Source organism: Cyprinodon variegatus, unplaced genomic scaffold (assembly GCF_000732505.1).
Source record: "Cyprinodon variegatus isolate N-32 unplaced genomic scaffold, C_variegatus-1.0 Scaffold9, whole genome shotgun sequence".
Taxonomy (NCBI): domain Eukaryota; kingdom Metazoa; phylum Chordata; class Actinopteri; order Cyprinodontiformes; family Cyprinodontidae; genus Cyprinodon; species Cyprinodon variegatus.
Window position 1 is genome coordinate 24,463 of NW_015150462.1, and position 13,602 is coordinate 38,064.

Genomic DNA, 13,602 nt, shown 5'->3' on the forward strand with positions numbered 1-13,602 from the left:
GAAGTGGCTGGGGAGAGGGAAGTCTGGGCCTCCCTTCTTAAGCTGCTGCCCCCGCGACCCGACCCCGGATAAGCGGAGGAAGATGGATGGATGGATGGATGGTTTAATAAGTACTCTGCTTGGAGGAGAAACACGTAGAATACATATTTTTACATGTGTTTTATCTGAAAGAATCTTTCTGATTCAACTGCTGATGGTTCTTTTTTCAAAAACAGAGGATAGAGAAAATAATGTTGACAAAGGATGAAGTGAGAATGTTCTTAAGAGGACTTAAGGTGGTATTTAAAAATACCGTTTTAATTCGTTTTAATTAGGCCCTGAAAGGACTGTTTCTTCTTCCTACCTCCAGTGCATAAACCGGTCAGCTGATGGCTTCTCTCCATGGATTCACCACTGTCCCCTCGAGCAAGCTTCACTGACCCTTCATGGTAATCCTTTCATCTCACGCAGTTGGCTTCTTCTCTGTCTCCCTGTCTGGCCTCTCTGATGTACCACTGATCTACTCCTAAGCAGCTGTAGCCTCTATCCCGCTTTAAGTGTTCTGTCTTCACAGTGGACTTTTCCAATCTGCTGCTTAGCTTTTTTGATCTCCTGCAGTTGGCGAACCCCAGCCAGCCGTAGCCTCTCCTCGCCGGCATTACTTCTGATTACCTGCTCCTCTAATCTCCCGCTGTGCTTCTCCCCTCTAGTTCTGAGATAGCAACGACCAGCTGCTGTCCTCTCTCTGGTGCGCTGATTCCCTGGCGGGCTGCTCCATTCTCCCGCTGTGGTTCCTTAGCTCTAGAAGGGGGTACAGCTGGCAGTCCTGTCCTGGTTCTGGTTCTCTTTCTGCTCGTTCAGTGCGACTGTACCTTAGGCCTTGTTGGAGTCCAGCTCTCACCGAAAACGAGTCCCCCAACAATGCGGACTAAGCTCTGACACCAGTCATACAGTGACCTAACAGTCCTTATTAAAAGGCCGGTACTCCATACTCCCAGAGATCCCCCCAGAGGATCCCCTGAAGGACACATTTGAATGCCTTCTCCAGGTCCACAAAGCGCAGAGGTGGAAGTTAAAACAACATCTCTGCCAGGGGTTCCCTGCAAACCCTCACAAAACATTTGGGCCTGCCATGTGTGACCAGTTTCCTCCCCCACTATTGGAGCCAACTCACCAATACATAGTGGTCGGTGGACAGCTCCCCCCGTCTCTTCACTAATGTCTCCAAGACGTAAAGGTCAGATGAAACAACAACAAAGTCCCCCACCCATGCTTGAGCAGGGTTCGGATGGTATTCGTCATGGAAAATCTATGTTGAGCACAGAAGGGTAACAACAGAATCTCTCTCAGGTTCAGATGAGGTTGGCCATTCCTCCCAACAATACCCCTCCAGGTTTCACTGTCATTGCCCACATGAGCACTGAAGTCACTCAGCAATACAAGAGAGTCTCCAAGAGAAGCAATACCCAGTCCCCCATAAGGACTCCAAAAAGGGTGGGTAATTTAAACCTGCCATTTCTGAGCATAACATAAGCTCTAACAATAGTCAGAACTGATCCCTCCACACATTTGCAGAGGGAGGCCACCCTGTCGCCCACTGGGGTAAACCCCAACGTACAAGATGAGGCGCAACAAGTATGCCCACTCCTGCTCAGTATCTCTCACTATAGGCAACTCCAAAGTGGAAGAGTATCCAACCTCTCTCAAGGAGACATGCCCCAGAGTCATGCGTCAAAGTAAGTCTAAGGCTACGTTCACACTGCAGGCCTTAATGCTCAGTTTTTTTTGCGTTGCCGTTCACATTTCCAAATATATTTGACTTCTTTGTGATCTCCTGTGTGAACTGCAGTCATACAATGCAATTGTCCCACCGCATGCGCAGTAGAGGACGCAATGACATCACAGGCCAGCATGCTCTGTGTTTACAGAAGTAAACATGGATGGTAGTACCGGAGCGCATCTAGCGATCTTTCCCAACCATAAAAACACAATCTTTTCTAGATGGTTAAACATAAATACTGCTCTCTGCATCATCATCTGCCATGGTTGTTGTTTTTCATGCTGCTCCTTTATAGCAAGACCCAGAATAATAACCTTTGTCGGGTATTTTTGGCGTTGAAGTTGGATTAATGCGATCTGGCCGTCCAGACAGGTCACATTTGAAAAGATCAGATTTGTATCGGATTGAGGACCAGATAGCCAAGTGGCCTGGGTCGCATTGGAAAAAATCGGATCAGTGTTGTTCAGACAGCCATGAAAAGATCAGGTCCAGGTCGCATATGGGCCAAAAATCGGATTTGGTTCACTTCAGGCTGCAGTGTGAACATAGACTGTCTATTTTTTGCCGGAAACTATTAACCTCCCACACCAGCTCAGGTGCTTTCCCCTCCAGAGAGTTGACAATCCACGTCCTAATAGACAGCTTCCAGGGATCAGACCGCCATGGTTCTTGCCCTTTAGTGCCATTTGTAGTATATTTAAAACATGGAAAATTATAGCCATTTCTAATACTGGGTGATTAATCAATTATTATGCTAATTAATTAATAACTATGACCAAATAGTAATTTTTACAACTTGACATCTGGCAGAAATGGAAACACTACACCAACAATGAACCGGCTCCAATCAATTATTGATTGTTGATGTGCAGCATTATTTATGAATTTTATCTTTTCTTCTAGACAACAGGATTTCTTTACATTTGTTTCTATATCTATAGTTTATGAATCAACATATAGATGTCAGCTAGCATCATAAATAAAATAAAGATTTGTTTAAAAAAAGGAATAAGTGACGTTTATCTCTTCCAATCCATCATTATTTTGTGGAACTTCTAGTGATAATGAAATAAAATTATCACCCGAATACAGTATTGAACTTATTATGCTGTTTTGTGTTTTTTTAGAGCAAAAGGAAATAATCATCCTACTTACCAGCTGTGGTTCTTTGCTTGTCAAGCAATCCTGTCATTGTCAAATAAGACCAACAATTAATGTCATATATTATAAAAAGTGGTTTTATTTTATCATTAATAATTTCTATTGCAACTATAAAGGAATGAAGCCTGAAGCTTCTTTAAAAATTCTAGATTCATGAAATGCTGAAAGTCAGCATTTGTTCTCTTATATGTTAGACAGCAGATAAACTGACTTACCTTCTCCAGCCTCAACATCACCGTCATCTAGGTCAGAGATAAAGGTGATGTTTAGTTGTAGATCAGCACTGATACTAATGTTCTATTTTCAACCATCTAGTAATCAGTATTTACAGGAAAAATGAACAGACTATATTTAATAAAAAAAACACTGAGATCTGCTTTAAACTTAATCTCCAGACCTTCCTCTCTGACCTGTCTGCAGGTTGTTCTCTGAGGTTCTCTAACAAATCTCTGAGGCCTTCATCACATGGCTGGATTAATAGAGTTTTAAATTATTTTTAACTTTTAGCTTTTAAAGGAGCTGGTTGTAAACCACTTTTTTAGGTATATTGGAGAAAACAGAACTGAATATGATGACATACCAAACTTTTCAGGTTTTCCTCCCACTCTGCTTTGCTCTGTTATAAAAAGAGATATTTACAAACACTCGACAAAGACATGTAATCACAGTTTAACATAATCTCAGACTCAACCTTCCTGCTTAATTTCAGGATTATTTAAAGTCTTTCCAATTTGCTACATAAAAGTAAAGCTAGATTCAGAAGTTTACATCTAGTAGGATTATTAAAACTTTTAAAAAAAATCAGTAAAGCCTGGAGGATAATGATGATGATGATGATATCACAGGAAAAAAAAAAACGAAGAAAAAACAAGAAAACAGACCAGGATGAACATTTTGGACATCCACAAATCTGATTCTTCCTGGGGTACAGGAAGAATGTGCAGGAGGTCAAAGAAAAATTAAATATGTTTCCCAATGCTGTAAACATTTGTATAATACATAAAATTAAACAATAATTAGCATCATAGCCATAGAGATCAATGGTTATAACTTGCAACCAGCGTGGCCACGGTGCCAGGCAAACAAAGTGGTGGGTGTGTCTCGGACCATGGATCCCAAAGGGGAAAAGAAGGAAGATGGCTAATGAGAAAAGAGGAATCAAAGAATGGAGTGAATCATTTGCTTTTATTATCAATGCGGAAGGATTGTCTGCATTTTTGCTTTTAATAAAAGGCTGGCAAAAAATAAAAAGAAAAATTTGGAAAGGCATTTCCAGGGAAGGCTGCTAAATATGCAGCCGACCACCAAGCTGGGAGGAAGAGAAAACGTGTGATTACAGAACTTCTGGATAAATTAGAGGAGTGCAAAGATAGATTTAAGAAGTGGATTGCATCTCCAAACTCCACTACTTCTGCTAGTTTGGTTGCAAGCATAGAAAACCGTTCATAGATACAACAGGTTGCACTATGATGCAGGGATGGGAACTTTCTTCCATTTTTTCCTCAAAAAAGAAATCACACCAAGGAATGCTGGTGAAGAAGGATGTGGGATTTATTAGTTAGAGAGCTCTGCTCTGATGGATGTCAGTTCCTGCTCGGTTCCTAATGACTCAATCAACTCCTCCCAACAGAAACAAGTTCACCATAGAAAGATTCCTTTATTGTGTTTCTATAATTTCATCAATGCAACAAAAGCCTAAAACACGGGTTGAAGGGTGGTGAAGCGGTGTGCGCTAAGAGCGTTCACTGCTCCTCCCTCACCTCATGCTGCTATGTGACATTTGCTCCAAGACAAACATTTAATCATGAATGCTTATTATATATTTAAGCCCACATAGTCCTTTTCTATAGTGGTCTAATACACTTAGAGCCCATGTTTTTTGTTATCAAAAAAATAAAGATTTTTTTAAAGTAAATGCTAAATATTTCTGAGAACAATATTTCACTTACTGGATGGTTTCTCTTTATTTAAACCGCCCATATAAAAAATACATATGTTACAGTTTCAAGATTTACAGATTATTTAGTAACTTACCATTTGTTCTCAACCTTTGGAAATATCCTGCAATAAAAATAAAGACATTAGTGATAGATAATCCATGTCTGTAGAACAGTTCAGGTTTAACCTTAATGGTGAGGACATCTTACCCAGGAAGTTCTGTTCAACTTCCTGGGTAAGATGTCCTCACCACTTACACAAACTTAAACCTGATCATTGAAACTTATAAATAGGCTGTTTATATACCAAACCTCCTAAAAACACCTCAACTCAATAACAGGTTAATAAAAAATTTGATGAATTTGAGTTTTCTCACCTTTCTTGTACATAACAAAGGAAGCAACTCCAATCCCAGCTACAATCAGCAGAACAATCACAACCGGTACAGCTGCTGTTGATCCAGAACTCTCTGAAATAAAAGAGTAAAAGGAGGCTGATGAGAAGGTGGAAACATTAGACATTAAAGAGGAAGATAACCGTAAACATGCCTGGTTTAGATCTAAGCATAGTGATGTGTTGGAATGGCCTAGTCAAAGTCTAGACCAGATGTAAAGCTGGAATAGATGCCCAAAAAATAAGCTATATAGATGTGTTTTTTATAATTTGTGTTTGTAAACTTTTTTTTAAAACCATGTACAATTTTATTTCCATTTCTCCACTATTGGCATCGTCCATTGTGGAGAACCCTCCGACGTAGCCCGACGGTGGGTTAACATCTTTCTACTCATTTCTCATTGCACATTTTTTTGATTATCTTAGATATTTAAGTAGATGAAAAGAAAAAAAAATCGACAACAGAAAATAAGGCTGGTTACATACTTAATAAGAAGTTGCTTGTTTTGGTTGCAATCTTTTTCTCCCAGCATGTCTAGGAACAGTTGTGTGATTGATCAGGATTTGGATGGATGTTGTTAAGCAAGAAAAGTTTAGATGATTTCCCCCTCTTGTTTTTCAATCAAAACACCTAAGTTTTGAGGATCGGCTGACAAAGGCAGTGAGGAAATTTGTGCATTTGTCTGTTACACCATCTAAGTTAAATAAAGCATTTATATGAGGCTTTCCTCCTCATTAATCTTGCTTCCTCTGTCATTATTTAGCTGTTGTGTTTCTTTTGCAGGTGTAACATAAGCTACAGTGGATGGGACTTCCTATAAGTTAAGCAGTTATACTTTGTGGGAAGCAGGAATACTCAGAGGTAAAACAAACAATTTTCTATTTCTTGCCATCTTGAGGAAAAAAAATGTTTTTGTCTCTTATTGAGTATGAAAATAAAATCTAAGGTCAGTACATTTTAACATCAATGTATCACAGATAATCCCTAAATGAAGTTGGTGTTTGTTTGACTGAAGGTGGAAAACATAAATAAAGCATATGTAGATGGGAATGTTTTCCTCTCACCACTGATAAAGGGGTTTTCCACTGTTTCACTGGAGCTGCTGCTGACAGGGTTTACCAACTCACAGAAAAAGGAGCTTTCCTTATTCTCCTGAGAAATAAATAGAAAACAGCTCTAAACCAAACCATGAAGGTTCTACTGAGTTCTTCCAGGGTTTCTCATCCTCATACCGTTGTTATCAGCAGCTCCTTGTCGGTGGACAACTCTGTGTCACCTGTTTTCCATTTATACGTCACAGGTCCAAAGCCAGCACTGACTTGGGCTTCACAGGTCAGACTACAGCTGGTCTTTTCCTCATTGCACTTTATGGAAACTGTGGGTATTCGGACCGGTTCTGACAGAAACAGGAACAGATTATCTCAACTTGATTCAATTTCAAACCTAACAAACCTCAGTCAAACCTGCTGAACTCACTGATAACCTGGAGTTCCTTCTTCTCCAGAACTTTATTGTTGATCTCAACTGTGTAGCTGCCGCTGTCCTCTAGAGTCAGACTGTTGATGGTCAAACTTCCACTTCTTTTATCAAAGCCACAGCGACCTGGAAGCAGGATCCAGATAAAGACATCACGGATGATGTTAATCTGCAGGTTCTTGGGTTCTAAAACCTTTTCTTGTAAACAGTTCAGCTGACCTTCAAAAGTTCTATGACAAATAATTTCCTGCCCAAACCAGTCCACGGCGAGGTCCGTGTTGTGCTTCCATGTTGCTGACTTGATGGTCTCTGAAATCTGAGCTGGATTCAGAACAATGGAGCCACCAACTTTTCCATAGATCAGAGCAGCTGTGAATGAAAAAGGACATTTTTAATCCTTCATGTGAACTTTTTCTTTCTGAGCAGCTTTAGCCTTTTCTATCATAGATGTTAAGATCTACCTCAGTTTGAAGTTTTTCTCCACACTGATAAACAAAGAGAGGTCTACAGATATCACCATAATAACAGAAATGATAATAACAGAAGATATGTGGATTTGTTTTACATTTCTTAAATTAAAGTAGAGATAAAGATTAAATCAATACATCATATAAACTCAAATTATTTCAGCTTAATCTGTCAATTGCTTGATTAAAAAAGTCTTATAATGGGGTTTAAATCGATTCAACGACTTTATATCTTCATTTTAGAATCCATTTTAAAATCACTTCTAAAGTAATCATCTAATTTGGCCACCTTTAGTATAAACTACTGATTAACAGCTTTAATAGAATATAAGTAGGTTGGGGTTAACTTTGCTGAAATTCACTGCCCCTCCTGATGTTTTAAAAATAATTATTTTGAATAATGGTATTCATGACTTTTAGACCACTAGAAAAGGTCAAGAACCAATTCATTATTTTATTAAAGTTTGTAAATTAGGGAAGGAGCTTTTTCAGACAAGCTTCCTATTTTGGTTCCAGATACTTTCATACTTAATATGAATTTAAAAAAGGTCAGATCTGAAAAACTTTGTAGGATCTATATGTCTAAACATGAAATAACAGAATGAACCCGATAAACAGTGGGGAGCCAAATTTTTGATTTCTTTTTTTATCTAAATCAGTAGCAGTCTCAAAAACATTTTATATTAGAAACGTCTTTAATATTTTATAAATTATGAAGTTTTAAGAATGTGTATGTTATCCCTGCTTAGGGATAACATACACATTCTTATATGTATATGTATGCACCCCATATATGTATTGGGGTGTTTCGGTATCATGACTAAAAGGTCACCCCAGATGTTGCATTCAGGGACCATGGCAAAAACAAAATGTCTTTAAAGCAACATCAGCATTCTATGTGTGTGTGATTGTTTTTTGGAAAATGACAATCTTCACTGATAGAAGCAGCTTACATGAATACACAACATGAATCTCAGAAGATAAAATATGATCTTGACAGATTTTCACCGCATTTTAAGTCTATGCTGGACTCTACCCAAAAATCTTAATTAGTTACTGTTGATAATAATAATAAAAATAATAATAACAATAATAAGATGCAGAACAAGCTCTTTTCAGTCAAAACCAAAAACAAAACCAAAAAAAAATCATGATAAGATAGGGTGAAGTAAGGAATGCTCTTTAGAGCCAAGCGCAGCCTCTGCCCAGCTATCTACTGCGATCCTTCTCCAATTTCCTGCTGTCTCTTTCCTCCAAAGTGGGGTATGATCTGCCCACTCTGGTGCACCCTGCTGTGGGTTTGGAGGAGAGTGTGGCAGTGAAGGAAAGGTCAACTGTGGAAACTACATAAGGAAAATTAATGATAAATCTGTTTAACTGCTAGTAATGAATTTCAAAATAAACTTCAAGCTGGAAACAAAATGTATCCGAAAATCATTTATTGTTGATGAAACGTATTTTTCAGGTATGATTTTATTTTATTTTTTTTCACTTATTTTCCAGGTTGGATTTTTTTTTCTTTTATTTACAAACTATCCTTTTCAGCTTTAAGTGTTTTTCTTTTAATCAAACTGTTTTTCAGGCATATAATTTTTCTTTTGAACAATTTTTTTTTTAAACAAAATTGACCCCAATTTAGCTCCATTGGATTTTTTTTTTCTTTTATTTACAAACTATCCTTTTCAGCTTTAAGTGTTTTTCTTTTAATCAAACTGTTTTTCAGGAATATAATTTTTCTTTTGAACAATTTTTTTTTTTTACAAAATCGACCCCAATTTAGCTCCATAGACGCGTCGCTCTCTCCCATCTATATAGCGTAGATGCGACAGCTGGAAAACTTCATAAAATTATAAATTCCGGTGCAAAAATCCACTCACCGCCAGGAATAGTTACAATAAGAGCTTCTATAACTATAATGGGGGGTTAAGTTTCGAATATTTAAAGCTTTTTCTTGATTTAAATCAAACTATTCGCGAATCTAATATAATCTAATACATTCTAAGTACGATCCATCTGTCCCTTTAACAAACTAATAACCTTTAACGTCATTGCGGTACCAACTAAATAAGGAGGGTTTTGATAAGGCAGCAGGGAATAAAGCAATAACATCAGTATTTTCATCTTTATACTCACCATCGCTCAGTAAAGTCTGGCTGATAACGATGAGGAGAGCGGAGAGAATCCAGATCATAAACATGATCATAAAATGAAAAAGACTGACCGCAAAAAATCAATTTAGGCAGATCCGACTAAAGAGGAAGGTCTGTGGAAAAACTGATGTTTACGAGTCGCATGGAGAGAAGAATAATGAAGGAAAAAAGGAAAAATGATCGAGTCGACATGAATGCGTGAATAGCCTTTGGCATTAAAATGAAAATGAAAGCAACTTACAAAGAAATAATTAGTAAATGAAGGATCTACTATTTAGTAAAACATTCAAACAGATCTCTTAATAAAATGGTTTAAATTAGTTAATATTTGTGAGATTATTATTAATATCTCAAAAAGCCAAACACTGGACAAACTCATAGCAGACTGAAAACATTTATTTCTATTGAGTTTATCTGATTGTTCTTTATGGATATTTACATAAGAGGATTAGGGCCATTGAAAAAATAATAAATAAGTTAACTGATTTTTAAATTTTATTTCAGTTTAATATGGGAAAAAAGTCAGAATTCTGAGGAAAAAAAAGTCAGAATTCTGAGAAAAAAGTCAATTCTGAGATTAAAGTCAGAATTCTGAGGGATTAAAGTCAGAATTCTGAGGGATTAAAGTCAGAATTCTGAGATTAAAGTCAGAATTCTGAGATTAAAGTCAGAATTCTGAGGAAAGAAAGTCAGAATTCTGAGATTAAAGTCAGAATTCTGAGATTAAAATCAGAATTCTGAGGAAAAAAAGTCAGAATTCTGAGATTANAATTCTGAGGAAAAAAAGTCAGAATTCTGAGATTAAAGTCAGAATTCTGAGATTAAAGTCAGAATTCTGAGAAAAAAGTCAGAATTTGCACCATTATTTTAAACTGGTTTTCCTTTTTTCCTTTACTGTTTACATGATGCACGTTAAATGGTAATGTTTATTTCTCGGTTGGAAGCTGTAAGCAACGACAAAAAAGTCTAATTAAAAGTCAAACTTAAAACTTGTCAACATACCAACTTTTTCAGGCAAAAAAATCGACACATCATAAGGAAATGTTACATAGGAACAACTCTGAACACAGTAAAACCATCTAAAATGAAGCTTCACTGATGTCGAAAGAGTTTCCAAGACGAGCTTTAAAAGAAGGTGATGAAGAAGCCTCTAATGTAGAGGTGCTGAAGTCCGATCCTCAAGCGCTACCATTCTATAACTTTTAGATGCATCTCTTCTCTAACACACCTGAATCTAAAGGCTCAATCCCCTCATTTGGTTCAGCAGAGGAATGATAATGAGCCACTCATTTGATTCAGGTGTGTTAAATATGGGGTGCATCAAAAAGTTGCAGGATAGTAGCTCTTGAGGACTGGACTTGAGCACCTCTGCTCTGATGTGTAGGGTTTGGTTTCCTACAGTATATATGCAAGTCTGAAGTTCGAATTCTGCCCCAAGAGAAAGCACCTGTCTTTATTGAAGAAGCATTAAGATAAAAGCTCTCATGTTAGCCTCCTTTCCAGCAGTTAGCTTTGTCCCAACATGGCTAAAGACACAATGTAAACAGGACGCCCTGCTCTTCTATAGAGGCCTGATATGAGGAGCGAATGACTAATAGCTCTCCTGCCTGCAGAATCATCCCAAACCCCCAAAAAAAGACAAAATTGGTGTCAAACATTTGTGCTACATTTGTGAAGCAAAAATTTGCGTTTGTGCCGCTATCATTTTAAAGGTATAAATAGATGTTTCTAGAGGTCATCAAAGGTCAACCAGTCCCCCCCCCCCTTCTTAAAATTAGACTAAATTGGTGTTAAACGTTTGTGCTACATTTGTGCTGGTTTGTGCAACAAAAACAGATGTTAACTGACCTTTGATGACCTCTACAAAATATTATTAAAATGATAGCAGTACAACTTAAAAAAAAATTGCCATATAAAATTTTTAAATTAATTTTAAATATAAAATATTTAAAATAAATTTTAAAAATGCATATTTTAAAATATATAAATTTTTTGTACTGCTATCATTTTAATATTAATAATTGCTTGTAGAAGCCTAAGGTCAGTGAACATTTGTTCATTCTGAAACTCAGAATTTTCATATAAATTATAAGTTGCTAACCAATGATTATATCATTTTAAACTGTAAATGAAAATTAGTATAGAAGATTTTTGCGGCACAAACGGGGCCGAGTCAATTGACACTACTTTTGCCTCATTTGAATAAGGTTTTGGATGACCTCTAGAAACATTTATTTATATCTTTAAAAAGATAGCGGCAGAAACGAAAATTTTTGCTGCACAAACCAGCATAAACGTAGCACTAACGTTTGACACTAATTTTGTCTGATTTGAAGAAGGTGGGGGGCAACTTCACCAAGGTAAACCGTGGATCTCTGCAGCTCCTCCAATGATGCCATGTTAATTACAAATGATCTCCTTAGCTGACCTGTCAGTTCAGGTGGACGTCCATGTGTTGGTAGCTATGCAGGTGGGTAATCATTTCTATATTGAATGCAAATATGCAGATATTAAAGCAGTCTGAGCTGTTTATCATGAGACAGAAAACAGACCTTTGTCCTCGTGTGGTGATCAGAGCAAATCATCCTCAACTTGGACCTCTGGGTTCTCAGTCTGGCTGTTCTCATGGTCCACAGGAGGTGATGGAGGTAGAAGGGATTCCTCAATCCCCAGCTCCTCAGTGGAGGAGGAAATACTTGATACAGATTTTTTAGGGAGCAGAAGCTGTTCAAATTTCCAAACATTTGAAAGCAGCTCAGGTTGTAAATGGAATCCAGGAATAAATCAAATGTCAATCTTTATTTCACAATCACTTCAAAATACAACTCAGTTCGCTGATAATAAAATACAAGTTATACAATATAATGATAAACCAAGAAAAATAAATCAGATTTACAATGAAACAAGCAAAAAAGAGAGCAGGCACATATAAATAAAAAATAAAACTAACCTCTGAAACTTGTTATAAGGATAGACTTTATTGGACAAATATTTATTATTTATTTTTAATGTAAATACAATATAGTAAAAATACTGGAAGCTGTTTGTTATAGATCTAAATAAAATATTCTCACACGTGTCGCCATATGGTTTACCCTGCTATGTATTCTGGGTAAATAATGTATGATAGATCTATAGCGTTAGCTCTGTTAAGTAATGTTATACCTCTTCAGTTTGAACCGGAGTACGTTAAAAATTATGAAAATGTAAAAAAATCACAAGAGTTCTATGAGATCAGGAGGCCTAAACAGAGGAAGATTGGAAAGTTGCCCAATGAAACTGATATTTGGATGGCTGCTGCTAGCAGATGCTAACCCAGGTGGAGAGCTATGCTACTAAGACCAACATCTCCAACTAGTTCTGGATCCCTTTAAAAAAAAAAAAAAAGATTTCAAAACAGAAAGTAACTTTGTCTGCTTAAAATGTAAACAAGTTGGTGCGATAAGAGAGGAGCGGTCACCTTTCTGCATTCTTTGTCCTCAGGATGACTAACAGAAGATGTTCAGATAAAACAGGTCTGACAGATACAGCATTAGGGGAAAAGGTTATCAAAATATTTTGAAGCATTTATAACGAAATCTAACCAAAAATGAACCAAGCACCAATGAGTTGCTGCTAAAACAGGTGAAATTTGATACAAATTCAACAGAAAAATGCTGTGGTTACAAAAGGTTGACGGAAGCAAAAGCAAAATGCTGTAAATACCAAAACGTAAAATCAAAACAGTCATCTCTAAACAAAACTAAAGCTCACCAGACCACTAGGAGTCGACCATAATGTCAGAAGGAATCAGATTTGCAGTTAAGACATTTAAGAGTCTAATCTTTTCTGTAGTTAAACAGCAACATAGGCAAGCATTAGTAATCCTAAACATTTTGACATGGTATTTTAGTCCACAATCAGGTCTAAAAATCACACAAAAAAAGTTTAGCCCAGTTTCACTGAGGTAAACATAGGATCTCTCACCGTCCATTTTATTGTTCAGGTCTAACATATTGTAATGATCTATATATTTAGAAGCCATTTAGATTGTCATAATTTGTTTATCGGTCTATTTTTTCCAGTGTTGGGTTTAAAGAGGCAAAATTTGAATTATTTAGAGCCCTTATTTAGAGCAAACACTGATGCAGCAGAGATTAATCTTTCAACTGAAGGTCTTGTAAATGATCTTATCTCACTTTGTTATGACACTTTAACACCACAGACGTCAGTTATTCCAGTAACAAATCAGAATATTATGAACATGTGGTAAACAAA

General features: G+C 36.9%; 1 protein-coding gene across 1 annotated transcript in view; it reads right to left on the minus strand.

The window, feature by feature from the left end:
- LOC107086649 overlaps positions 1 to 9,485 on the minus strand; it is a gene marked incomplete at its 3' end in the record, with an annotated part of 27,104 nt that extends 17,619 nt beyond the window's left edge. Inside the window, exons 1-3 of the mRNA XM_015377742.1 lie at positions 9,329 to 9,485; positions 6,948 to 7,097; positions 6,729 to 6,854 (exon numbers count right to left, since the gene is read on the minus strand). Of these exons, the coding sequence (XP_015233228.1) occupies positions 6,729 to 6,854; positions 6,948 to 7,097; positions 9,329 to 9,398 (346 nt within the window). The remainder of the gene's footprint in view (positions 1 to 6,728; positions 6,855 to 6,947; positions 7,098 to 9,328) is intronic.
- Between the last annotated feature and the right edge of the window lie 4,117 nt (positions 9,486 to 13,602).